This window comes from Pagrus major, chromosome 16, assembly GCF_040436345.1.
Source record: "Pagrus major chromosome 16, Pma_NU_1.0".
Taxonomy (NCBI): Eukaryota; Metazoa; Chordata; class Actinopteri; order Spariformes; family Sparidae; genus Pagrus; species Pagrus major.
Genome location: NC_133230.1, coordinates 20,271,545 through 20,299,332, shown reverse-complemented (window position 1 = coordinate 20,299,332; position 27,788 = coordinate 20,271,545). Strand labels below are relative to the sequence as shown.

At 41.4% G+C, this 27,788-nt stretch overlaps 1 protein-coding gene across 1 annotated transcript in view; it reads left to right on the top strand.

The window, feature by feature from the left end:
- ttll5 (tubulin tyrosine ligase-like family, member 5) overlaps positions 1-27,788 on the top strand; it is a 47,072-nt gene that overhangs the window by 9,138 nt on the left and 10,146 nt on the right. Inside the window, exons 11-22 of the mRNA XM_073483178.1 lie at positions 187-294; positions 8,030-8,111; positions 8,330-8,391; positions 11,859-11,920; positions 12,557-12,598; positions 13,567-13,674; positions 13,790-13,881; positions 14,408-14,470; positions 15,119-15,738; positions 16,905-17,092; positions 18,979-19,118; positions 25,620-25,821. Of these exons, the coding sequence (XP_073339279.1) occupies positions 187-294; positions 8,030-8,111; positions 8,330-8,391; positions 11,859-11,920; positions 12,557-12,598; positions 13,567-13,674; positions 13,790-13,881; positions 14,408-14,470; positions 15,119-15,738; positions 16,905-17,092; positions 18,979-19,118; positions 25,620-25,821 (1,769 nt within the window). The remainder of the gene's footprint in view (positions 1-186; positions 295-8,029; positions 8,112-8,329; positions 8,392-11,858; positions 11,921-12,556; positions 12,599-13,566; positions 13,675-13,789; positions 13,882-14,407; positions 14,471-15,118; positions 15,739-16,904; positions 17,093-18,978; positions 19,119-25,619; positions 25,822-27,788) is intronic.

Below are 27,788 nucleotides of genomic sequence, written 5' to 3'. Positions count from 1 at the left end.
CATTTTCTTCCCTTTCTCCCACTTTCTCCCACTTTTTTTTTTTTCAACTTTTCCTTTATGTTTTAAAGATAATGTAAAATGAACCCAGTTTGCAGTGGGTTTTCTGAACAGATTCAAACAAAAAACTGTTTCAGTAGAATTATTTACTGCTACAGCACAGTCATCTCTTAATTGTGTCTGCTCCAGTGCTGATGAGACAGGTGGAGGACCTCATCATCAAAGCACTACTGAGTGCTGAACTGCAGATAGCAAACGCCTGCAAGATATTTGTTCCCCACAAGACAAACTGCTTTGGTAATTATTTCATATTTCTTCTTTAATGGGTTTACACATTAAAGTGTGTCTACAGGTCTTGTAGAGTACGTCTGCATATGTGCACAAACTAGTGTAAAGTCTTTTGTGGCTTCAGAGGAAGCTTAGTGTAATCTGATAAATTGCGTCCAGTGATGTCACTCAGTGGCTAAATTGCATTGTGGGTAATGTAGGCGACCTCTTCACATATGCAGTAGTGCTCCTCAAGACCTGTGAACACGCTTAAATGTGTAAAATGGGTGGCGTTAGCCTTTAAGTGTATTTGATGACACAGTAAGTAAACATAGATCGAGATGTTTACCCTGATCTAAACGTCAATGGCTATTTTGAAGGCGTATCCAGGCTTGGGTAGTAATGGATTACATGTAATTTGGATTAGTAATCAGATTACAAAAATAAGTGACCATAATCAGCCCATATGACATTTGAAAAAATGTGCAACTAGATCATAGCTATATTGTCAAAGATTACTTGATTACATTTTTGATTATGTCTTTAATTATGGCAACTTTTTTCATGAATATTAATAAGTCAAATATGATTTGTTGTGTACAAAAGTAAGTTACTCCTCTCAGCAAGTATGACTTGTGACTTGCCTAATATTTGTTTTCACTCTTTGATGATGAAGATGGAGGGTTTTTTTAAATTTCCATTGAAAAAGAAAGATAAACATCACGTCCTCTGTGTGGCCATTGATTTTTTTAAGAGCAACAAGAAAAAATTTCAAAAAAACAACATCTGGCATGTTGTATTCTCACTTGTAGCTTGTGCCAGTACAGTAATGCATCATATTCGTAATTGAAAATCTGTTTGAGGTGTTTAAGGAGAAAAAAAACATTATTTGTGGAACCTTTATTTTAGTATAAGGTGCATTAATTACTGATTACAAAAATAGCCGTTTAACTGGCATTTAGTAACTGGTTACATTTCATAGAAGTCTGATGCTGAGTGCATCAATAGTGAAAAAAACAGTCCAGGACAACAAAATGCTGTTGGATCACAGTTTCACAAGAATTTCCTCTGAATGAACTTTTTTTTCTGCTCACAGTGCAGATACACTCACGCACACTTAGTCGTACACACATTACCACACCCCTCATATTTCCTTTCAGTTTCATATTCATTGTCCGGCAGTTCCTCTATACTATTTCTCCACTGAGCCGAGCTGAGCTTGTAGACAGTCATTCCTCAGTGTGGAGCCTTCCTGCCTGTCGCTGCCCTCTGACCGGCTGCCGGGTCGTGGAGGGCCTATTGACTGAAGCAGGAATTCGCTTCCTCCTCTCTGTTGCCATTCAGGTCTGCCTGATTTCGGCTGACTGTTTTCTTGGCTGCTCCTGCCTAGCAGCGGGCTTGTGTGAACTCCATTTTGGAGCCATTACCCATGTTAGTGTTGGCACTAATTGTCTGCGCTCTCTCTCTCTCCCTGTCTGGCAGTCTCTCTGAGATTTGGGGTTTGAAAGCGAGCACATCGGCCAAGCCTCCCTCAGCACCACTGTCTCTTTTTCACTCTCTTTTTCCTCTTGTCTCGCTGTTTCTGTTTGTTTATAATTCTCCCTCTCCTGCTCACACTCTCTTTCACCTCTTGGATGTTAGAAAAATAAAAGGCTTTTGCAGTTGTGACAGCCTTCTGTAGACATAATAGCCCCCCTGATTGATGGTTGTTTGGGCTGTATTTGCGCCATCAGACAGTCGCCTGCATGAAGATGATATCTGCACCCTGAGCATCGCTGTTATGTTGAAAAACCACATTAGCCCAGGGTGTGAATGGTGACCATGCAGGTATTTACAGGGAAATGTGGCTTACCAAGCCTCAGCCTGGCTCTCATACTGTACACACTTGATAGACATGAGTAAACAATCAGATGACACATCTTTGGCGTGAGAGTGAAAATCAGAAATGGAAAACAAGTTTGCTCTCCTTCTCATTCATTTACTCCCAATCGTATGTACTGCATTGCACCAGCAGATGTAAAGAGAACTCAGCTTCTGCATGAACAAAATTATCTGATAGAATAATAAATGTAAAGGATGCAATTAACAACTATTCTCAGGAATAAGCGATAATCGTTTAGCCTATAAAATTTTAAAAAATTGTAAAAAAAAAAAAAAAAAAAGATTCTCATCACAGTTTCCCAAAGTGACGTCTTCAAATTGCTTCTTTTGTCCAACCAACGCTCCAAAACCCGAAGACTCTTCATTCACTATCATAAATGACAAAGAAAGCAGCAAATCTTCACAATTAAGACGCTGGAGCAACCAAATGTTTGACATTTTTGACTGAAATTATTAAACAATCATTAAAATAGTTGCCGATACATTTCTTTCGATCGAATAATCATTTAATCGACTTACTGTTGCAGCTCCAGTAAATATACAGTGTAAATCTAAAAATGTAGGGGAAAGTGTTGAAGTGCTCAGCTATAAGGGTGTTTACATCCTTATTGGTTGAACAATGTGGAAATGTTATACGTGAGCCTGTAGAGACCAGTTTAGAAATAGATACTACAGCATGTCATTGTGTAGTACAAAAACAATTAGATCTAACACCTTCTACTATGATACATAATACACTGTGGTCCGCTGTGAATGTGCACATTATCCCACTTCAGCTGTATCAGTTTACTATTGAATTTAGTGTAATTTTGTTGTCTTCAGATGGCCCTGAGCTAGTTAATTACAGCATTCATAGACTGTCTGCAGGATTAAGTTTCCAAAGAGAGACAGGGACGATTCCAGAGGACCACCCTCATCCTCTCTCTGTCTCTCTCAGTGTGGTCGTGTTGCATGCAAACTCCTTTTGTGAGAGCGTATGTATGGACAGTATGAATAGAGAGACATGTAGGAACCAGTGAAGTTTTTCTTGTCTCTTAAAGGGACAATTCACCCAGAAATCAAAAATACACATTTTCCCTCTCACCTGTAGTGCTAATTATGTATCTACATGGTTTTGGTGTGGGTTGCAGGAGTTTTGGAAATATTTTCCATAGAGATGTCAGTTTTTCAACTGTATTTTTCAGTGCTTTGAGCACCACAAGCCGAGTGACATCTAGGTCTTTTATATTCAAGAGAAGGAAGACATTTCTGTGGCTGATATCTACAACACCAAAACAATCTAGATGGAAAAATAACACTACAGGTACTGTAAGATGAAAAATATGTATCTTTGATTTTGGGATGAATTGTCCCGTTAAATAAATAAAAGCCACCCAAACCACCAGGGAGTCATCTTTAGTCAGTCATTGTCAGCTTCAGCTCCCTTTCTCCTTTTCTTCTTCCACTCAGCATTCATTCTTGGTCTATGCAGCTGCCTGTATTAGTAAACAGGTAAAGCGTCAGAATGCAGGGCAGAGAACACATGCGTGTTAGGGCAGTGAGTGTGCTGATAAAAGCAGCCATTGTTCAGAGTGTTTTATACGGTCTCTGGCTCGTCTGGAAGGGAGCCATGCAAGATCATAAAGCACATTATAATGTTAATTTACTGCAAATTGTTCCCTGCCATTTTAATGTCTATTAATGGCTTTAATACAATGTTTATTGTTTTCGAATGGGATTTCTTCCCTTTGCTCAAATTGCACATCCGTATCTAAATGGGCATACTCTAACGAAAATCTTTTTATAGCTCCATAATGTCTCATGTGGGAAGAAATAAAAACAGCAGATTTTTTGTTTTTTTACATTGGTAAGAAGTGTGTGTGTGTGTGAATGTGAGTGTGTGTGAGTGTGTGTCTGTGGGGAGAAAATACCACCCATGCAGCTCCTTACCGCTGCCGTGTGATTAATGGACAAGCTTTTTTGCTGAGGGATGCTGATTACGAGATGTTTTGACTAAGATCTGATTAGCCAAGCCAAAGGCCTATTTTATTACACACAAAACATTCCACTTACTGGTCCTGTGTTCCACTGAACGTCCCTCATTAAGTGCTGAGTGTGGTTGGATCCCCCTGTCTGTGAACCACCCTCCCTGTTTTACATTTGTCAGATACTCCCACACTTCACTGCAGCACTGTGCTGGTGTGCCTGTGATGACAGTGTGGCTGCTGTATGATTCAGAATCTGTTCAAGAGTGATTAATAGATCGGGCGCCGCTATCATAATAGGGTGAAAGAGTGTTAACTGTGACTTTAATTTGTTGTCCTTAGGGTGTTTTCATGATTGTGGCTCCGAGCAGTGCTCCCTGCAACAACAGTAAAAGAAGCAATAATTTATCAGAATGATGCAAGAGTAATCCAATTGTCCTCGCCTATGGAGAAAACACACATAAAGGAGATACTAAATGTTGTTGTTGTGGGCCAACAGGCTGCATGGCCAGGGTGGGGAGATCATTGTTTTTGGGCGTTTGTCTCTTGTGGTGAAGTTTCCAGCAGCGCCCATCCAATAATTTAAAAAAAGAATGCTCTTCATCATCCCTTTTCTCTGTCACATTTTTTTGGCTCCCTCCCTCTTTAATGGGTGTGATGTGGATGTTCGCCGCCTCTCCTCTCCTTGTCTGTGATGCTTGTTGTGGGCTCTCTGTGGGCACATTTAACAGCGTTCCCCCCCCCCGGCAGCGGTCGAGCCATAGAACAAACGTGTCTAGCAGGCAGCGAGCGGCTCGGCAGGCTCATGGGGCAGGAGCGGCGTCTGCTCCTAATTGGGGGAAAATGCGCGGCACATGGAGTCAGCTTGTCGGGGGCTGGTGAGGTGGTGTAACACCTCCCCATTTTCCCCTGTTGTTGTGGTGCCACTGGTGAGGCACTGCAAGCTCAAACCCATTTATTCCAGCACTCTGTTCCCCAAGACTAATGCATGATGTTTTATGACACACGCACTCTCTCCGTCTCTCTTTCAGTCTCGATTTGTGTGTGTGTTCTTACACAGAAGTGGATAGAATGGGATAAGTCGGCAAGTGGAAAATAAAATCCTTGTGCTCTGCTTAAGCGGGCAGTGTTTAGCAGTGGGGGTCCAGTCCATCCTCTGAAGTTAAAGAAGTTAAAGATGGCAGTGGCAGCTTCAGTTGCACGTCTGGGCTCGGGGATGTATGGAAGACTTTGTTCAGTTCCATCATGAAAATAAAGTTTGCAGTTACACCAATTTGGACCTATGAGCATATTTTGAGCCCCTGACCCATGTAATGCAGCCCAATGAACAAAATCCAGTGTTCATTTTATCCATCTTAATACAGATAATGAAAACATACGTAGAGGGAAAAATATACAATTTCTGTTTATTTTAATTGAGTACTCCAGTAATTTAGTATTACACTTTCACAAAGTTGAGGGACCTAGAGAGAGAAAGATTTAAAAAAAACTGTCAAAATGGAAGAAGTCTGGAAAAACCCTGGATCCTACATTTCCTTGAGTGCAACTCGATAGCACCTTTCATTAAAGTCTCCCTGTCTGGTAAATGCCCATGTCTTTAAAACTACATGCCCCCATTTTGTAACACTATCTCTATCTAAGTAGTATTCTCCAAATCCAAGCTGAGATAACCTTGATGACATCATCAGTTAACCATTTTAATGATGATGAGTAAATTGATCTTGTTGTGGATAATCGGTGTGTTTTTAAGCACACAGCATGTAATTTCTGCCACTGGGGGTCTTTTGAAAACAAAAGCCTCTGGATGATGACGTTGTGAAGTAGTGTGGGATCATGGGAGATGCAAACCAGATGAAACGCACAGTGACCTCAATCACAATTACAAATTTGGGTTTTAACATATGTTGAAACATTTGGGATGAATAAATTACACAACTCAAAGAACGGTCAAGTTGTTTTTAGACATTTTAATACGACAATGTCATATATTAGCGCTTTACTTGAAAGACCTGGGACTTCTGATAGCACATTATGCACGAAACATCTGAGTCACCCAAAACTATCTGATTATCTGCTGGTGCGTTTTGTAAACAAAATAGTATAGTATATAGTGTGCAACATTTCCGCATTAAAATGTCTGAAAACGACTAGACTTTTATTATATATTTGGTTGAGTTGTGAACTTGGATTATCCCAAATGTTTCCATCAATGTTCAAACCTAGAGAAAAATACGTAATTTTATTCAACCTAATGGTGCATTTCATTTGCTCTCCTGTAACTATAACTTCTGGGGAAACATCAGATGATGCGTCAGAGAGTAAGGGAGGAAGACGGTGAATGTATCGAAACACAACATTAAACTTGAACATATTACCTCGTATTTGAGCGTGACTTCTGCCAGAGCTACGTTAGATGCATTTTCATCAGCAATGGTGGTTGTTCAACAGTGAAGACAACAACTCCTGTGATCCCATGCAACCAGTATTCAACCAAGTGCGCTATCAAGCCATTGCTGGCTGTCACACTGACTTTTGTATGCTTAACACTGGCACTGACCTGAGATGCCTGAACAAACAGTGCTGGTTATGGCAGCTTTGAAACCTCCAACCCCCCTGGTCTATTCTCAACACACTCTTTTCTTTTGAAGTGCCATTAGAAGGATTTTTTCCTGCGGCTCTATGGCTGGGCTTTGCCCTGTCCCTGTAAAATAATGTGGTTTCCCTGCACGCTGCTGCGGGGGCCGGTGGGTCGTTGGCTTATAGGGTGACACTCCCCAGAGCAGTGTGAGGCCTTTCATAGGGCACGCAGGCCAACTCTGTTGTAGTGAGCCATATATCAGTCAGTGAAACGAGAGGGAAAATTGGGATATATTGGATGAATTTTTGCACAAGGAACTCCCTGACCACTTTGTAAAAGGCTTTTATTGTGTCACTCAGTGCTAAGCTGTCACTGCAGTGAAATATATACAATATACAGCTTTAGGCTTTGTAATTTCCCAGGTTTCTTCCACTTGGGACACACTCTCCACATTTCCAGCTTTGTACTTCTGGAGTTCATATTATATCGGGGTGGGAACTGCCAGAGGCCCAACAATACGATGCTATACTTAAGTTACAATACAATATCATTGTTATTTTAAACATTATTGTGTATTGCGATTATATATACTGCTATTTTTTACCTTTTTCAACTGCAAAGGAAAACTTCTGTCCACTGTCATCATCCTTTGTATCTTCTCAGATTAAGTCAGACTGACCAACACTGTCATTAAAAACCATAAACGTTGCATGCACCTGACAAACAGCTTTGTATTACACTATACAATACATCGTCCAACTTAATTTTATTATCCTAGTACCAAAAAGTTTAATAGAACACACAAAATAATACTGTGCTGTACCAATTCCCCCAACCGCTAATGTTTTATTGCCCCAGTTTGACAAGATACAAATTTATTGATGGGTGTGAAGCTTTTTCTGGTACCCATTAGCGTCTGTCCTTCTTGTTAACATGCAGTGACAAAATATGGACTACTTAACCTTGCTTGTCATGGGAAAATTATTGCCTGTGTGCATGAAAATATTCACCACCACACCATGTTTTTGATCTGCCGTCTTCCGTAAGCAACTTCACGACAGATGAAATGTGTATGTACTTAGTTAATGTCATTTAGCCAATCCCTCAGTAGCAGGCTTTGGTGATTGACTTTATTACATACATGTAATCAGTTGCAGAAAGGCATAGGCCACGTTGCCAAATGCCACATAACGAGGCTATGACAAAACTCTTGTGACTTTGATACCCTTCATCCTCAATTTTCAGTGAGCAGATCTCAGAAGTTTCAAATTCTGCTTCAGTCTGCTGCCTACTTCTCAGTCTGTGGTGAAAACACTTTGATTTATTTTGTTTCCCTCTGTAGAGCTGTATGGTGTTGATGTGCTCATTGACTCCAACCTCAAACCCTGGTTGCTAGAGGTGAATCTTTCTCCCTCCCTAGCCTGGTGAGTGACACTGTCTTAATCATTTTATTTTTTATGTTGTTGTTTCAGGAGGATCTCCTGCTGGAACTATTTGTTTTACCCTGGCATCTCAAACAGAAGATCCTTATCTACTTATGACAGTTGATTCATTTTGCTGTACCTTGTTTTTGTTACCTGGAATGTGTTGTAATTTTCATTTTTGTTTCTTTGTTTCTTTTTTTAAATCAACTTCTTTGCAGTGATGCGCCCTTGGATCTGAAGATAAAGGCCAGCATGATTGCAGACATGTTTTCGCTTGTGGGTGAGTGCGTGCTGAAACAATGACTAAATGATAACTCCCATTTGATTCCAAAGTTTTGCACAAGAGATTGCACTTCATAGACATTCAGTTTGTGTAAATTCACTGTGCATAACTACATGATTAAAGCCATTACACCTGTAAATTACATGTTGGTTAAATGAAGCACATCAAAGAAGACACTTCCACATTTTAGGTTCTATTATCAGTCATACGCAATTAACAGAGGAGGAAAACCTTGGGTGATACAGCACATTAAAAGTTGTAAAATACGGTACTATACATAACCAATTTACACTGACTATCAAGATGTTTTTAGATTCTTCAAGCCAAATAACTGGATAACACAAACATAAAGGGACAATATGTAAGAATTGACCACCTGTTGTACTCCAAACAAATAGGGGACAGCACATCAACAGATACTGATTCATATTATAGCTCACTGCTGCTAACTGTACCCGCCTTTAGCTGGTTAGCTTAATTGAAGGTACAGCTAGCGGTCCAGACTGGGAGCTTAGAGCACTGGGGTAGTCTTAGTGCTGTTTACACTACTTGCTTTGGATCGCTTGGAGGAAGGCTTTCAAGTCACAACGTCAAAACTGTGCTTACATATTGCATCTCTGATAATCAAGTGGAAAAATAAATAAATAATAGTTAAATCTAATATTTGCTTGTGGTACAGGTCATAAATGATTCATCACAAAATTATATGATTGGGTATAAAGATGTTAATGTTGGTGAAGCTAATATAAAAAGAAAAGTGCTGTAGTTACGCAGTATTTTCTTCACTAGTCTCCCTCTAATCACATTTGTCAGGTGGAGACAGTCGTCTATTGTTGAATGCTTAATGTTCCATTTAATTCCACTGGTTGCGTTTGTGCAAACTGGGAGCTCCAGTGTTGAGATAGTAAACCGCAGCTTTTATTAATTAACAGCAAATGACTTGAGGATAAAATTGTCAACAGAGGCTTGAGTTGTTTTGTAGTCATTAAGCTCTATTGAGAAACTGGATCCAACATGTCAAACTGAAGCAATCTTTAGCAAATTAGAAATAAAAAATGCCTGGCCCAAGGCAGAGATAAACACTGTTTATACAAAGAGTGTTTGCAGCAGGGAACAAGATGCGTCTCCGTTATGTCTCCTCTCCTCTTGATCATTGAGTTCTCATACAGAAAAACAGCGTCAAATATTTTGTGATATCTCAGTTCAAACCGAGGAGAATCTCATACCCTGACCACCACCACCACATTTGGTCTGAAAGCCTTTCTTCGTGTAGATGAGAGCTAAAAGCACACATCTAGTAACAAAAGTGTAACCAAACTTTTACATCTCTTGATTATTCAACTTCATTTAATCCTCTTATTTATCCGTAATACCAATTACAGGATACATAGAGCTGGCTGATTAGCAGGCGTCCATCTAAACTGGCACTGAACCACAAAGTCTATCTGTGGTTTCAGCCTAATGATATTAAAGGAATGGATATTGTGTGTGGGTGTGAGAGAGAGTGTGTCTCGGCCTAGGCCATGCTGTGGCTTGAAACCCTCCCCTCCGGCTCATTAAATGAAAGAGTGGAGTCATAAATTGCCAGTTATCTTTGGACTGAGACATTACTGCGGATCTGGGGGAAAATGAGCAGTGGCATGTAAAACATAGCACATCTATTATGTACCAAACAAACTAAGTCGCTGTTGGCTGATAACGCTTGGGCTTCATCCCAGACCTGTAAATAATGACAGCATTCCATTAGCGTTCATTTTCCGCCTGTATGTAGCTGTCAGCTTCGCGTTGCCCGTGTTTGTAATAATTGCTATGTTTAGGCAAGAGCATGATGATGGCAGGGGCCTGATTCCTACCTGACGGCTTGGATGAGGTAGTACAAATAACCTCAAGCTCCAAGCTGTCAATAGACTTAATTCAACTTGAGTGTGACTGCAAGATACAACACAAACATATTTCTTTAACATTTCACTTTTACCACTAGTAAGCTTTGAGGGAGTGTGGGAATTAATAAACAGAAGGTCACTGATTTAAATCTTATTGACTGGGTGGGAACATGTTAGTGAGAAATGTGATTTGCAAACTTCCCCACCCATATCAACTACCACTGAGACACACTAAAATGTCAATATGCAGAGCTGTCTAAATCCAGAGTGTCACTACACATGTTTCCATGACTAAAAAGTTAAAGGAAGTGTTCGACATTTTGGAAAATATGTGCATTTGCTTCCCTTATGATCTAAATCATAAAAATAAAAAATTATTTCAGGTGTGGTGTGTAGGATAAACTCAGGAGGTATCCGGTATCGCTTGCCAAACAACAGGAGGGTGAACAGACTGGAACAGATCGGAATAGTTCGGAATTGTTGAACATTTTGAGAAATATACTTATTTGCTTTCTTGCGTGGAGTTAAATGACAAGATTGATACCACTCTCACTTCTTCATGTTAAGTATAAAGCTACAGCCCGCAGCTAGTTAGCTTAGCTTAGCATAAAGATCAGAAACAAGGGGAAACTGCTAGCCTGGTTCATTCTGACAGAAACAAAAAACACTCACTCAGTTACATGGTCTTTCTGTTTTCTTAATGTGTACAAATGCCAAAATGTATAAATGACGATATGTTGTTTTATGAGCTGTAACTTCATAGAGGCTCAGAGACAAGACATAGTCCGACACATAATCCCTCATGAAGCATCCACTTCTTGTTTTTACACTTTTCATACGTACCAAACAAACAATGTGTTAATTAGCGAGCTTTACAGGTTCTGGTAGGGAGGTTTTGTTACCTTTGGACAGAGCCAGGCTAGCTGTTTCCCCTCCGTTTCCAGTCTTTATGCTAAGCTAAGCTAACCAGCTGCTGGCTGTAGCTTTAAGTTTATCAGACAGATACGAGAGTGGTATTGATCTCCTCATCTAATTCCTGGCAAGACAGCAAATAAGTGTAAATCACAAAATGTCAAACTATTCCAGCCTGTTTCTCAGGCAAATATATATCATTCTATATGATTTATTGTTTAATCATCAATTTATATAATTTTGTTTTTATAAATAGCATAAAGGGACTACCGCTGCATCATTTCGCTGTACAGCCCTGGTTGTAAAATGCCATTTGAATTGATCTTGACTCTTGAATCCCGATCCTGAATCTTAAGCAGTGTGCAGTGGTTCACATCAGGGAGTTGCGGTTGTATAGGGCCAAAGCTGTGCCAATAAATTAAAATGTGTCTTCCTTTTCCGTCCAAAAACCCCTGAAATCGATATTATGGCTTTGATTTAACATGATATTGTTAAAGATATTGTTGATGTTCATGTAATTTATTGCCTCACGGTCCCTCGCTTTACTTTGGTCTTGCACTAACATTGAAGATCTGATGCAATATATGAAGGTCATGGGAGTGAGTAACATATTTAAGACCTGATGTCATTGATATATACCCCCTTTACAGTTCTTCTGTGTCCCTGCAGGCTTTGTGTGTCAGGACCCCCTGGACCCCGGCCTCAAGCACCAAGCAGCCCAAAAAACACAGGTACTGGATGCTCACTCACACACACACACACTCACACACACACACACACACACACACACACACACACACACACACACACACGCGCACACACACACACAGACCGCAAAGAGCCAAGTGTTGCACTCATTCACCCTTCCTTGTGAAACATTCATTCTTGTCTTCATCTCTCTGTTGCTTGCAGTACATTCCTGCCACTGCCATTGAGCTCTTCTCTTACCCTCATGGAAAATTCACTGTAATGCAAAACAACTGCTAATGTAATTACACAGTTTGAGTGACATCAGTTTGTAAGTGCTACACTCTGTGGCTTATTGTTTTATCATTTCTAATCAAGTGACTAATGCTCTCTCTAGGCCTCGTTGCCTAATGATGCCACAACAGCTAATGCACTTGGCTCCCTCCACTCGACTACTGCACCCAGATTTGGCGCAGGACCTGCTGGAGGGAGATTACTAAATCAGACAGATTTCTGCTCCACCTTTTATTGTGTAAAGGGTCTGTTTAGTGATCCACTAACAATGTTTCATTGTTGCATGCTGGTGTAGCATGCTTTCTGTCTGCATGTGGCTTTGTAAAGATTAAACAGTAATGCTGATGCTTCCCCACAACTCACTGTCTTCACCCACTGCCTCTTAGAAACCTCTTTCTGCAACGACAGCCACTGCCCGCAGCAGATTGGTGAGTTTTTCTCCGACTCAGACGTATTAATCTTCTTTTGCCTTTTCCCTTTTTTGCAATTCCCTGATGCCTGTTACATTACCGGTAAGAAATTGCTCACTCCTTTGTGCTTATTTGATTATGTGGCTTTACTGTTTTTCATAGTGACAGCAGACTGCTGTATCGATTCCTAATGCTATATTTAATAGAATTCTCATTACATTAGCTAAGTGGCCTCAGTAAGCAAGTGCTTTAAATGCTGCAGTGCACCACTTGACTCAAAACTCAGAAACTTTGTGGTACAGCTTCTCTGATACTAAATCAGGGCTGTCAGAGAGGCTGTTGAAGAACTCCAGAGGCCTTCAGAGACGCCATGCTCCCCTTTTACTCTGATTAGGGGCAACAGTTGAGTCTTTTTCTGAAGGATTAGGCCATCTCACTTTTTGGCTGCCTTTGTATCCCCCCAGCCGCGTCAGACAAATTAAATGTAATCCCCCTGCTATTTAGATGACAAATTCTGCATGTGATCCTGCGGGGTTGTGCCCCGCTGTCTGGCCCAAGTTCTAACCTGCATGCCAAAGTTGTCAATCACAGCCGGGTAGTGCATGTAGGGGGGAGGCTGCCAGGAATGCCAGTGCATAACAAAAATGCTCCATTAATGTGACAGGGAGAAGATGATAGAGGGAATATTTTGTTACACGAGGTGTAGTTTGCATATTTTCCATTTATAAATGAGAATTATGTTTCAGATCTGTAGGTCGTTTGTCAGTAATAGATTACTTTAAGAAAAATAGTATTAAAAATGCGTTGCCTCTTTCTTTCACTTGATTCCAAAACAAATGCATACTAGCCAGATCAAGATAGCCTCGTAATTGCTTTAAATTGATAATAAAATGAAAAGAACTCAATTATTTTTTAGCATTAGTAAGTATCTACGGAAAGATGAATGACGTAAAAGTAATATTGTTTCTACTGTTCTCCCCCTGTAGCGACAGAGGCCCACATCAGCCAGTAACTCAGAAACAGAGGGATCCAAAGACAAACAAGGAGCTAAACAAGGCCAAGGAGACAGCACTCTGAGCTTGACTACTGAGGAGGTGAGGGCCCAACAATGGCAGCTCGCTACACGACGTGTGCAATTTTGTTGAATCAAGACGTTATAGGAAGCCGTAAGTACATTAACTCGTCTTTTGTTTTCTTTCACTAACACAGATCAAAGTGCTGAGGAGGATAAAGGAGGAGTATGAGAGACGAGGAGGCTTCATTAGGATTTTTCCCACTGCAGAAACATTGGAGCTTTATGGGTAAGCTGGGCCAAGAAGGAGCAGACAAATCAATTGCGATCCCTACGGGGTGTTTGTCTGTAATGTTACTCGTTACTAATACAAAACCAAACCATACAACTCCTCTTGACTGTCACTAATTGAACCCACAGACCGAGGTGTAGCTACAGAGTTGGCATTTGTTGAACTCTATGTATTATGTTCCAAGAAAGGCTTATATCCCACAGTGACTTTATGTTGAAATGGCATTGAAGCCCCTATTAGAGAGGAAATCCGTCTCCTTGCTTACAATTCATATTCCTATATGAGGATTTGTTGCCTGATTAGTTCCATGGCCCTTTCTGCTGCAGGGATTTTGTGGCATTTTTGAAAGCATATTATTGAGCAGTCTGGGAAATGATTGGTGCATTTAATAGCGGCTGCTTCCAGAGTAGCTATATCACAGAAGCCTCATTTTAACACATACGCCGCAAATAATAATGTCGGGCCTCATCGGGGCTCCTGCCTTTATGATTATTGTAATTTGCTTATTATCTTTTTCTCTCAGTGGATATCTGGAGTCCAAGACATCAATGAACTACAAGTTGGCAAACAGACTTTTCCATGAAAGGTAAGCATTTCCATTGTGGTCGGGATTGGGGAATAAATCTCTCCATCAGTTTGTGGAAACGGTTGGATTGTAACGTGGCGTTTGTTTGGTCTTTCGATTGGATAGGTGAGAGGAACAGCTGAGAGGATGTTGCACAGTCATCTTTTCCAGCGCATGCCCAATGTTGATGTGGCATTGTGGCATCGATTTGGGGGCAGGAGGGGAAAGGCACTTATAGATAAACTGTGCCTGTTTATCGAACCAAATTCTTGTTATTGTAATACAATGTGCATTTATGTCATTTGAATCAGTATGGGCGTTCAAGTTTTAACCGCAGCTTGACTGTTGCGCAATATCGTCTTGAGATTTGGCCCCCAGCTAAGCTAATCTATGATTTTCCATTCGTTAGGTAGCCAGATTAGGGAGATGGTTGTTGCTGCAAGACTTCAATTGCTGTTATTATTTGCCATTTATCCTCTCCCTTTGGACCATCACTGTGTCTCGCGTCAACATCTGGACAAGCTGCTTAACCACACTAAACTTTCCTCCTGGCTTCAGTTGACGTTAAAATTTATAACTATTGCTCTGCTTTGTAATTGTTGATTATACATACAAATTGTTGTGCTTGTTGTTATTACGATTGTGTTGTTGTCTTGTTCTGTCTTTCAGGAATGTGAACGGGAATGTGCAGCTGCAGGTGGACGCCGTCCACGGCTGTCATGTTGTCCAGTATGAGAGGAAACTGCCGCTTCTGGAGGCACATAAAGTCAGCAGTGACCCAGACATCAAGGCTGCTGACAGCCAGCCTTCTGTCCAGACTTTGTCTGAAGACCAACAGGCAGCGGTCAGAACTGGTAAAACCCAGCCAGAGGTCCAGGCCTCCCAGCACTACTCTGGCTTCCCTGCCACTTTAGACTGCACACACATTCATCCGCAGCACTGCTCTCCTGCCCCGACTTCCCCGCCTCTCCATTGCCCGCCACCGCCGCCACCTCCTCAGCCACCGTCCTATGCACAGTCCTTGGCAAAGTCTCACTTCTGCCATTCCGAGCCTCTTTCCGACCCTCCTGCGTACACCTCTGCAGTTGTGGTCACGCAGCCCCCGAGAGCAATGTGGACAGCTGTTTCCACTGGCTCTAACACACTCTGTACTGGGCAACCAACCCAGAAGCTCAGGAGGATTAAGCCCTTTACCTCATCATCGTCCAGCTCTGGAGCAGCCTCTTCCATCCCATGTGCCATGCACATCTATAGCCAGACGGTCTCTAGACCCACCTCTGCAGAGCAAGGTAAACTCATTATTTTATGTACATGCTGTTGTAGAGCTGTCACAAATAGCATTTTTGAGGCTTCAAAGCTTCAGTAAGATTTACCCAAGGACAGGATGGGAGATATCAGCCATGGTATCCCCCTCCCTCCTGGGACCATATGAAGGGGTCCTGCTTGTGCTTGTCACAACTCCATGCTCACGGGACCGTATTTGTGCAAGCGGAGCAGAAATGCTCCCTCGTGAGGATGTTTTTCCGCTCATAGATACTGTTTTGTGTGGTCAGATTGTGTTTACACACCTTGTTTTGAGACTTATTAAAGGAGCTCCATTTCTTGCTCAATCGGTCTTTAGCATCGTTTTCAGTGCAGCTGATGCAACATCTTCTTTCTCTTAAAAAAAAAAAAAAAAAGACAAAAAACTCAGAAGCATTTGAATAGAGCTCAACAGTGACTGCCCACTTTTTTGAACGGATCCGGTTCCTGAAGTGAATTTCCCATCATTCACTCCACTGACGTTTCAGAAAATTTTTTGCCCGGAACCAAGACAACCAACTACCAGATGGAAAAATATCAAAAACGGAAAAAATGGACAAAGGTACAGGACTGTGTTCAAAATCATTTCAAGACTGAATACTCATCCCATAAACCATTACAAATTATTCTTTTCAAATTCAAAAAATGACTTCCAACTCATAACCACTAGTATATGACCTGACTTTTCCTCATCTCTAAAAGAGGCAGCATGTCAGAAAGGTAAATCATGGCTTCTCTGTTTTTAGCGTAAAGTAAATGATCCGATTGTCTATGCAGTATCCCGCTGGGCAGCATGACTTTTCGTTCCACGAGTCAGAGATGTCATTCACTTTAGGATTGTGGGTAGCATAGTACTTAAAACGAGGTTGATATCACACAGATTTGTTGCTTCTACAGAGGCAAATACCATCATTTCGCAATCTCATAGCTTGTGGTGAGTCTTTCTTGAATGGTTACGACATAATGACAACCCTCAACTCAGAATATGAATTGGATTTTCACTTCTGGAACCTCACTGTTGAGCGCTATAGTGATGTGGATGTCAATCATTTCACCGGTAGAAGCCTCAGAGCATTCAGTTCAGCCCTATGATGTTTTTTATCAAATTTAACTCCATGTTCTAACGTTTATCTTTTGTTATTCTGTATGTCAGTGATCAAGAGGAGCAGCTCCAGTAAGCTGAAGTCAAACTCATCAGGGACATTCCAAGAGTTAAACTCCCTGTCTGCCCAGGTCCAGTCGAACCAGCAGGCCTTCATTGCAGCACTGCCAAAGCTGGCCGACAAGCAGGTTGCTCGCCACTATGCCACCTCAAGTCAAATCAACCTGCTGACGCAACACGTGAGTTCATAGTATGATTTTCACCTCTGCAGCCCACTGGGCCGACAGCTGCTCCCACCTGGAGCAGGAAGTTTCACTGTGCTCGAAGAAGAGGCTTTAGTTATTAAGCAACTGTAAACTGATCTGTGCAAATGTTTCATGTCAGGAAGAAGAATCTGGCCCCTGTGCAGTAGTCTCTCGCTGTGAGGTCTCTGATATTTCTCTTTGTTGATGTGTAAACCTGGCTCTGACCCCACGCTGATTGGCGGCATCTCGCTGCTCATTCGTTCAGCAGACCTGTTGGAGCCGGAGGGTCTGCTGCCTCGCACCGTGCACCTTCCTCCTTCAAGCCCTCGGCTCGCCTGCAGTCTGTGGGCTGAGGGTTGGTGTGGGGGTGGGTCTGGAACTGGGGTTTGAAGCTGGCTGGCCTAAACAGTGGTGAGCCGCATCAAGCTTCGGCTCTGTGTGAGGTCTCATTATCAGATGCACCATGGGGGAGTGATTTCTGTTGATACTTAACAAGCAGCCACTTTTTTGTGGTAATTGATGCTTATAAATAGAGGAATGTAGCAAATTGGCACTGAGCAGGGGAGCGCCAGCTCCGTTGGCTCCATCACCACCTTCTCCTATATTCCCCAAAGGTTTGTCATTCTGCATGGGGAGCCCCTTTACCTTTCCTCCCTACTCCTCCCCTTCCTCCTCCTCCTCTACCTCATTGGATTTGTACTGTCAAAGTTTTTTTTGTGTGTGATGGCACCAGACCACACAGACTGCAGATTTTACAGCTTCCTTTTGACTGTACATTATTCCGTCTATCTTAAGAGGTGTTTGCTGTATACCCCATGAATAGTTAATCCTGGGCTTGGCAGCAGTTTATTTTGCGCAGTAAAATAGTCCAGTGTTCAGCACTTAAAGGCTCAGAGTACATTTTGTGTTTTTCTAGGGCTCAGATTTGAAGTCATTAAATCACTTGCTGAACTAAATGGAGAACTTTGTAAACACGAACAACACCCTGTTGCACTAGATGACCTCTAAGGTTTAAGTAATTACTCACCCTCATGCTTGGCCACATATACAAAACAGAAACTTGAAATTGAGTAAAGCCAGGCACAGCCGCAATAAAGCGAAGATACTTGTACACTGTAATTCATAGATATGATGGTGAATCCTACATGACAACAAACATGACCGCTTGCATATACTGGAGGATGGTAACTGTGCCCATGTGGTAAAGAACTTGTCATTGTGGTAGATATTTTATACATATAAATCTAATATAGATCTCCTGACTTGATATATGATTTATGACATTTCTTCGAAAAAGCCCAGCAACTTGGCACCCACATGTGTGTTTTCATTTCCTCAGTTTATATCAAACAGTCTGTATGAATACAACCAGTATACCTTAATAAGTGACTTGGAGCTGTAGCTGTATAACACCATGCTGACACATTTTTCATGCTGTACAAGGCTTGGCAGCATTACAATTTTCCCATTGGACATTTAGTGCACAGGAGGAAGTAAAGTAAATAAAACGCCACAGCAGTATAATTGATTCTCCCATTAGATTTCACTGAGCAGAATTCCCAGGGCGGCACAGAGGTGCAGTTTTCTTCAGTAGTCCTGATGTGGTTGTAAACAGATTCGAGCTGTCGAGTCATGACAGCTGATTCTGCTATAGATGGAGAAGTTGGGGAGAGGACCACCTGGATTTAGTGCTGAGTGGAGACTAGCTCTGCCATGTACTGTGTGTACATTTCACATAGCCCCCCATATACAATAGAATGCAGGGAGGAACACAAGTGCGTATTCATCGAACATTTGCTTTAGACATTGGGATGACTAGTAGAGAGATGTTGAGACTTAATGTTTGAATGTGAATCAAATCACCTGTCCTCTGCCCACAGCTGAGCAACATGATCCTGGCCAACAGGATGCTGGGCAAAGAGAGCTTCACACTGAACCCTAAAGTACGACATACTGCACCTATACCCCAAGGGCCAGTGAAGGCTGTTCACTCTGGAACAGATCGATGTAGCAGCACCAGGTAAGTCCAAAGACATGTACTGTGGAATATGTAGGGAATATTTTAGTCTGATTGTAACAAACCCGTAATACATAAATGAATATCTTTTCTGCAGTACGATTAGGAATGCACCAATGAATGCAGAATTGATTACTAATCAGGTCGGGTATCGGACATGATGTGACAGATCTTCTTTATATAAAGTTTGTTCCTCAAAAAGTTTCAGTGTTTCTGCTATCAGTTACGTTCATTCTCTCATGGCGGGCTCCTCACTCAGTTTTCAGTGGCTCAAAATCCCAGCCTCATATTATCTTATTATGAAAACGGGACAGAGAAACCGGTCCGAAAGCCGTTGAACTGGTGATGCTGCTGCTACTGTTATTTACTGCATTTACCCAATCTTTTTCATGAATACAAATTGAAGTTTTTTTGATATTTTCTGTTACTTAACATTAATAAATAGGCATGCATGTGTCTCCTGCAGTTTCTTTGTAATTGTTGTCTGCAAACTTATGTAAAGCCTGCTCGTTTTTATCATACAATTCTCAGCGTTGTGACAGTAACTACTTTGATCTCTGTCTCAAACTACGCTGTGTCGGGTCCTTGAATTTGAGGGAGTTGAGTCTGAAAAGTCCTGCTAAAGGACAGTCTGTTCTTTTCTTCATCCTATCTAACTTAAACAACAATGAAAGGAACAAAGGTTTGATCTTGTACCTGAGCTGACCTGTTGAACAAGCCACCAAGCAATAATTCATCGAGGACAAATGCACTGCTAACATCAGTGTGCAGGCTAGGAAGCTTATTAGCTGCTCAATTGCAGCACATTAAACAGAATGTAAACCTATGATACATTTTTAAAAAAATCGTTTGTATCATTGTTAACTTCAAGAAAGGGATGCCTAAAGTTGCTGTCAACTGGATTTGGGATTAAGTTTAGGATTATTATTTTTTCCCAATACCTCCACACTTCTGCCCACTTTTAAGTGCTCCAGTTCTCCTTTTGGTCAAATTTCACCATTGTGCACACGGGAACTATTTATTCGCCCTCCCCTAAGGCAGTAGAGAAGGAATAGTGCATTACTGTCTCAATGGGGTTCACTGCCAGGGTAAACAGCATATCTCTCCTCTGAGAGCCTTGAGTTTGAGATGCTGTCCTGACGTACAGTGCACGGACAGAGACATTATAGTTAGTATTCACAGCCATTGTTTCATCTGTCATAAAGCCTAAAGAGCCTAAACATACTGAAGTTGAATGTTAAACTTTGATGAAGCTGTTTTTTTTCTTTTTCATCTTTGTGATTGATGTATTGATGTGCACGTATAAAGTGTTATTCACTTTGGATTTTCTGTGTAATCAGCTTTACGCAAGTCTTTACTGTAGATTGCGGTTGCCTATTTGGTCACACTCAATAGAATCTAAAGGCTTTTTTAATGGTCTCTGACGACCTTTTAGATTGAAGATTGTTAGTCTTTGGAAAAGGATTGCGGAGTGCCAACACTCCTCTGGCCCGACTTGTTCAATATGCGTCTGGAAATGGGCATTTTGTTCCCTTTCTAATTGTGCTTTCTTTGTGGAGGTAACTTGCAGTGGAATTGGCCGCTCGGTGCTGGGAGTGTGTGAAGCATGCTGGCAGCTTAAAGCATTGCGTTGGAGGGATGGAGGTGGTGGTGAGGGGGCAATGTCAACACCCACGTAGTCTGTCTGCTCCAGGCTCTCGCCTCTGGAACCATTGAAACCCCCCCTTCCTCACATTGCTCTGAGAAAGAAGGAAACAGAAGGACAGAGTATGATCACACGGTCATGCTCTACAATACTGGGCCAGGATAATAAATCAGCTATTGAGGGTGTAATTCATTGATGGGTTAAGCATCTATGATCACTCCCCTTTTATTTTTGTCTTGAGATGTGAGTGACAGTGTCTCAGACAGCTTGGCCTTGATCGTGGACTCTGTTTTTCCAGTCCGGCCCTTTCTTGTGTATCGAGCTGTCAGGGAATTCCAGGAATGTCTGGCTTTTTTCACTTTTTAAAAAAGTTTTTTATTTCCACAAACCAAGTAGAGAGATTAAATAGAATTTATAATTGTACGGATACAGAGGAGACAGAAGTCACCTTTGAGTTTTGTGGCTTGATGGATCACACATTCCTTCTCTGAATTTCATCATTCCCTTTAAGATATTTCTAATTTTCCATATATATATATATACATATATTGGCTCTTCATTTATCAGAAAATACATTTAAGTACAGCTCCACATTTCATCTTTTCTCATTTCAGGTTAATAATTCAAAAAAGAAGGGATATTTCCCTTTATCTTCCCATTTGCCACTGGCTTGCAGTACAAAAAGCTCTCTTATACCCCAGTGCTCATCCGTTTGGTTTGGTGTTTACCTCTTATTGCAGTGAAATGTCTTTAATAAGATATTAGGATACATTTCCTTGATTTCACCTCTGCCCTGTTTCTTATAACACAGAATTTCCTGAGTCCCCCTCCTCTCTGCCCTCTACACTCAGGCTGATGGTTTGTGCCAAACATACTGAAACTGTTAAGCACACTGGCTCTTTAAGCAACCACAGGGGTGAACTATGATGGGTTTCAAAGAGCAGCACGACGCTTTGAAGTGCCGCTGCCAGGATCTACCAGGTATGCTGCATCAGCACTCTGAGAGCTGCTGCCTCACTCCGCAGCATGTCTCCATACACCCACGGTTAACTATGGGATGGTTGTCATCACGTTTGTGATGATTTCCATTCAGTGTACTTGTGACGAGATGTGACACACAGACATGAAACACTCGGTCAACAGACATTCAGACGTTGAGACTACAACGGTTTTTTTGTGTTAGGTTATTTCTATAAGTTGTTCTTATCATTGTAATAATATGGTAATTTGTACAAAGTAGCATCTTATGTTTGACTGATTCATCTTAGTTTTGAATGCTTTGCTTTGCTCCTACAGTTGTGGTTTGAGTCTGTGATGGAGCGCCAAGTCTGTCTTGTATTAGTCATGTGACTCATTAATTTGTCTTGAGCTGTGTTAAATTACCTCCCCATTTTCTTCTCTCTGTACTTACAAATGACCGGAAACTATTATCTCCGCAGTGTTGTGTTCACTCCAGCACAGCTAGACCTGAGGAATACCACGACCCTGTTTGTGCAGGGTATTTTTAGCTCCGTTCAATACTTTGGTAGATTGATGTTTGACTTGGTCGAATTTGTAAGGACATACCATTCCAAAGGGTTTTATGGCAGCCCATTGGCTGAGCCAGCAGTCCAGCTAATCAGAAAAAAACTCTGGTGAAAATGTAAAACTTCTTTGATGGGGGGACAAAGTCACCGCAAAATTGGTTTGATGTCTCTCTTCCTTTGAATTTAAAGGAAGAGAAGTTTTTATTCACATTGATTGAAGCCAGATGTGGTAAAAGGAAGGAGAACCCTTAAGGTAAGGCCGAGTGAAATTCCAGTGAATGAATTTAGGTTATTCAGTGGATACACACACCTTTACAACAGCATGTGTCCAACAGTGTGCTGCATTAGTGTGTCAAATGTGTGACACTCAAATTGCCATTGGATCAGGACTGAGTTGCACCGGCCATTGATAAGTTTGTTTATGGGAAGTCATTCAGCTTGTTTAAAACTAGTGATCTTCTGAACTCAATACATGTTTTTTCTAGTAAAGACTTAACTCAGTGAGCGCCAACCGGAGTTTCAACGTTGATTCCTCGAAATGTGGTCTACATGAAGACATTATTTCAATGTATATACATATATATACATATAAAATGTAACTCGGCAAAGTTAACCAGAAAACTCAGTAAACCTGTTTCTTCAAACACACCTTTTGTAGTTTCAGGATCCAATATTGTTCAACAGCCTCCCTGTCTAGACTGCTCCCACAACAAATCCCGAGATACTAGTCATTTCTCTTTTATGTTTTGAGGTCAGTTCTATTGAGTGTCATGTCGATGCAATAAAACAAGATAAACAAACAACTGAGTAATAGCTGGAAATACCCTCGTGCTCTCGAGACGGCTGATGTTTACACGGACCAGGCAGGGCTTTGAGATACTGTGGCATGATGTCATCTCGGATCATCCATTTTCCCACATTCACGCTGAGTTAGATTGATGCCGCACATGTGCTCAACTCGCGCTGCTGTGCACTTCTACAGTAAGTCATATCAGCATATTAAAGGATGGCGAGCGCAGCAGGGAGTAAGCTGACACCAGTGAGCAGAAGTCCGGCAGGAAGGGAAGTCCCAGATAGTTGGAGCCCCACACATGTGTTGCACGAGTGATGAGAAACTCAGATGTAAAGCTGTTCTTCTCTTTCAATTCTTTTCCTCTATTCATTGGTCACTGTGTTGGACGAAGAGCTCCTGCTGTTTTTAAATTCATGGTGATCCGTAGTAATTTTTTGCGTGGTGTTGTGTTGACAAGCCCTGTCTGAAAACACTTCTCCTTGGGGTCCCACTGCGACACTGTGCTCACGGAAAGCACATGCTCTTGTCCGGAGAAATAGTCCATTTTAGACCATATGCTAATAAAATGGTAGCATTGGAAGTCCCTGTGGTCCAGTGTGCAAACGGCAGCCAAGCTAAAGGAAATGACTGCTGTAAACAATGAACGAGTTCTTGTTTTGTCTCCTGGCGTTGTAGAATCTCTGGCCTTGCGAGGTTTACAGACAAGCCTTTGTTTCCAGGAGCTAAAAAAATTGTATTGGCCCGTGGTCACACCAGTTGTTTTTGCAATATATGTGCCATTATGTGAACTGAGAAATACATGGGTGGATTGCATTTTCACATGAGTTTAAGATCCCTTGTGTCTTTGTTTGGCCACCCAGGACAGGAATTTTTTTTTTCACTTGAGCGACGCAAGATCATTATCCCACAGAGTGTATTGTTGTTCGAGATTAATTGAACTCTAATTTTAGATCATATCATGGTTTGGTTCTAAAAATAAAGCAGCGATTGTGATTTTAAGTCTCCAGTGTTTTCTTTTACTCTAGACCAATGGACAAATGTTTTTGCATGTAATGGGAGGAATTTCCAAGAACTTTTTTGTCATTATGACCCCCAGGGATCCCATTTCTTCAGCTGTACTTGTATCTCTCTTTTTTTTTCCTTGCAGCTCCCAGTAGTGCTCTTTATGGCATTATTTTTGGCTGAAGTGGTACATATACAGCAGCACACCACCAGACTCCACATAGACTCAATTTGAGCGTGTCTGAAGGGGGAAGCTGGTCACCTCATTGCTTTAGCAGAGGCCAAAAAGAAAAAAAAGGGGGGCTGAAACAGGCTTAGTTCTAATGACAGATAATCCAGTTACAAACTCGTGGAGCTCGTCAAAAGGTTGCTTTCCAGGTTGTGGCTTTGTGATGTGAATGGAACGTGAAGTTCGGGGAGCACTGAGGCAAAGAGGAAAGGTTTTTAGTTCAGCCTGCGTTTGCCACAGGCTTGCCCTCTACTTTGATTCTGATTCGCACACTTTGGATTGAGGCTTCTGTGGGCCCACACTGGGACGATGTGAGCTGTCTTGTCTTTTTTACTTTTTGTCAGTGGTGGCGGGAGTTCATTAGATACTGCCACATCTCCGCCTTGGTTGGGTGGTAAAATTACTGACAAGGAAAAGATGGTAGGGAATACTATCATATTATGGCACACTATTAAGCCACGGAAGCTTGCACCATCTTGTAGTATTCAAGGTCATTATTAGCTATTGAGACAGGAAAAGACAGGACAAATCTAATTTTACTCACTTACCCAATCACAATATTAGAAGGTAAGACTTTAATATGCAATCATTTTAAAAATATGCTTTAGGGCTGTAGTAGAATTCTCACATCTCTTCAGCTTCACACAACTTTAAAGGAATAGGTTAACATTTTGTGAATTAGGTTTTCTGGCTTTCTTGTCAAGAATAAGATGAAAAGATCTCAACAACAACGTACAGCTAGCTTCCAGTTATCTTAGCTTAGCATAAATACTGAAAACAAGCAAAGCTCCGGAGCCAGGCTAGCTGTTTCCCTCGGTTCTTGTCTTTATGCTCAGTGGTTGTAGCTTCATATTGAACGGAGAGACTTTAAAGAGGTATTGGTCCTCTTATGTGACTCTCAGCAAATGAGCATTTCCCAAAAATCTTTGAATTCGTTACATATCATATGATATGCCAAGTCAGATAGATTTTCATTGACAGTAGTGATTAACAGTGAAGACAACAACTCCCATAAACCCATGCTTCTGCACATCATAAAGCTACATCCTTTGATTTTTATTGTTTTTTAATTGAGTGGCAGAAAAATTTAAAGAATAGTCTTTTTCTTTAGAGGGGGGTTTTCCAAGATGAGCTGAAACCTTCATAGATACACAGTTTTGCTTAGAGTGCAAATAAAACACGTGTACACAGATTGTATTAACTGCAAAGCAGCACAGCTTGTGTGGTTCAGAAGAGCAAGTAGGTGTGTTTCTGTCAATATTCATTTTTTCACCTTTTCACTGACTTCTCTTCATTTCTGCTCTCCAAGCCACAGGCCACTGAAGAATGAGAAGGGTCTCTGGGACGGGCAGATGTGCCAGAGTGCCAACAGCTTGGTGACGGGGGTGAACCCCCAGCAGCACTACCAGCCCACTCAAGGAAGCTACCAGCTTCAGTTTGCTATCCAGAAACTACAACAGCAGAGACTCCAGTCTCAACAGCTGCTGGACCAGAGCCATTGCAGATACCAGGTATAGAAGAGATTTTGCACAATCCCTGGGTAGTTACTTTCAGACACTTGGGCTGGAAAAATGTAACTGGATTTGTTTTTGATTCCATTTGAATAATGGTTCTTTCGAAAGGATCAGACTTTGTGAAATTAGGACTTAGCAAAAGAGTTAAGAGAAAAGTGTTGTTCAGCTCCTTTAGTTTTCATTTGATGTCTCACTTTATATAAACACCACACGGCTGAAAACTGACAACGTGTATGAGAACTATTGAGCTATAACTCAGAAAAACCCTCATATTTGTGTCTGTACTGAATATTCCCTTACCTAAGCACAGTGCTGTCCAAAATAGTCAAAAATACACCCACATCAAGGGGAAAGCTTTCATGTTAGCATTTACAAAGATATTCGGAGAATTTCTGTCCAAACCGCTTCACAAAATGGTGTTTGGTGGGAACGTCTTCCTGAACAGAAGCTCATTCCTGGAGAGCCTAACATGACTTCTCACCCCAAGATTACATTGTTTGGCTGAGTGGCTCTGCTAGGTTTATATTGGAAGGTGAGTAATCAAGGAATGCTGCCCGTGAGGGCACTAAAAGGGCCCCGGTACAGAGTCGATTATGAATTTGAAGTCTGACCATTACAGTACAGTTCATATCAGATTTGAGCTCTGTTTGTGTTCCCATTGCAACACAAATAAATTTTTTGGGATATGATTTTTTCTCAGCGGTAGTAATGTAGCGACAAAAAACCTTTTAGTTGTGCCTGACTGGCCGTGACAGATGTGGTTTGGCTGTTTTTAGAAGGAGATTAGAAAGGTAAAGAGGTCTTGGTCATATCGCTCTGCATAATTTTAATGTTTAGACAAAAAAGGAAAGGCCTTCCGTCTTCATGTGCAGTTGCTTTGAAAGAGGATCCTAACAGGAAGAGTGTATTTCTTCATTTTCCGGAGGATTTTGTGGAATCCATTTATGGATGAAGAGAAGTGGAGACATGCAAGTGCCATGGGACAGCTAACAGGGTGGAATGATCGGTCCGATCTGACCTGAGTAATGCAGTTGCTCCCACATCATTGTTTTTTCAGCATCTTGGTTGAGCCTTAATTAATGCAATTGAGGGGATATTTCTCTTGGCTTGGTCTGGCCACTTTACGCAAGGCACTTTATGAAAGCAATCCCCTGCCATTCCTCTGTTCCATCCCTCTTCCCATATCGTCTCGTAGCCTGAACACAGATGACCGACTTTCTTCTTTTTTATTTGTTTGTTTGCTGACATGTCCGGTTGTACACTAAACATATAGAGGAAGAAAAATCTTGTATAATCTGAAACTGTTTATGGCATTGAGAACTCCATGTGGACTTCACAACAGAGTCATCTGGTTGTTCGGACCTCCCAAACTGAAGTCATAGGAAGGCTGACTCTGGATATGGTTGTCTCACCATCAAATCACATCCCTCCCTAAAATCCTGGCCATCCCTCCCCACTGTTCCTCCCACATGGGTCTCTCTGCCAGTCTGACTGAGAAATCTGTATTGAAACTGAGGTCTTCCACCTTGCAGCCACATTATGTTTTACTATTACACATGTTTTGACTCCAGAGATAGTTGTCTAAATGTTTCTCTGCAGCACATGCAACTTGATTGGTCCAGGAATTAGTCAGTAACTTGACCTGAATACTCCTGGGATTTGGTCTTTCTGACACTACAGCACTTCATATAATTGATTATGTTGGATTAGGTAAGGGTAACTCCACCAATTTTACACATTAAAGGTGCAATATGTAAAAAAAAAAATCAACAGAATTTGAAGAATTAAGAGTTTTGGCGTCATGCCAATGTATGTATTGTGTTGAAGAGATATCCCCAAGACCTTTAAACACAGTTAAATGTGGAAAATTAGTGGATTTGCCCTTTAACAGAAGACACAAAAGAAATTGCTTCATTTGGTGTGAGTGCTCATGTACTCATGTGTTTGAGTGTGTACTCTTGTGA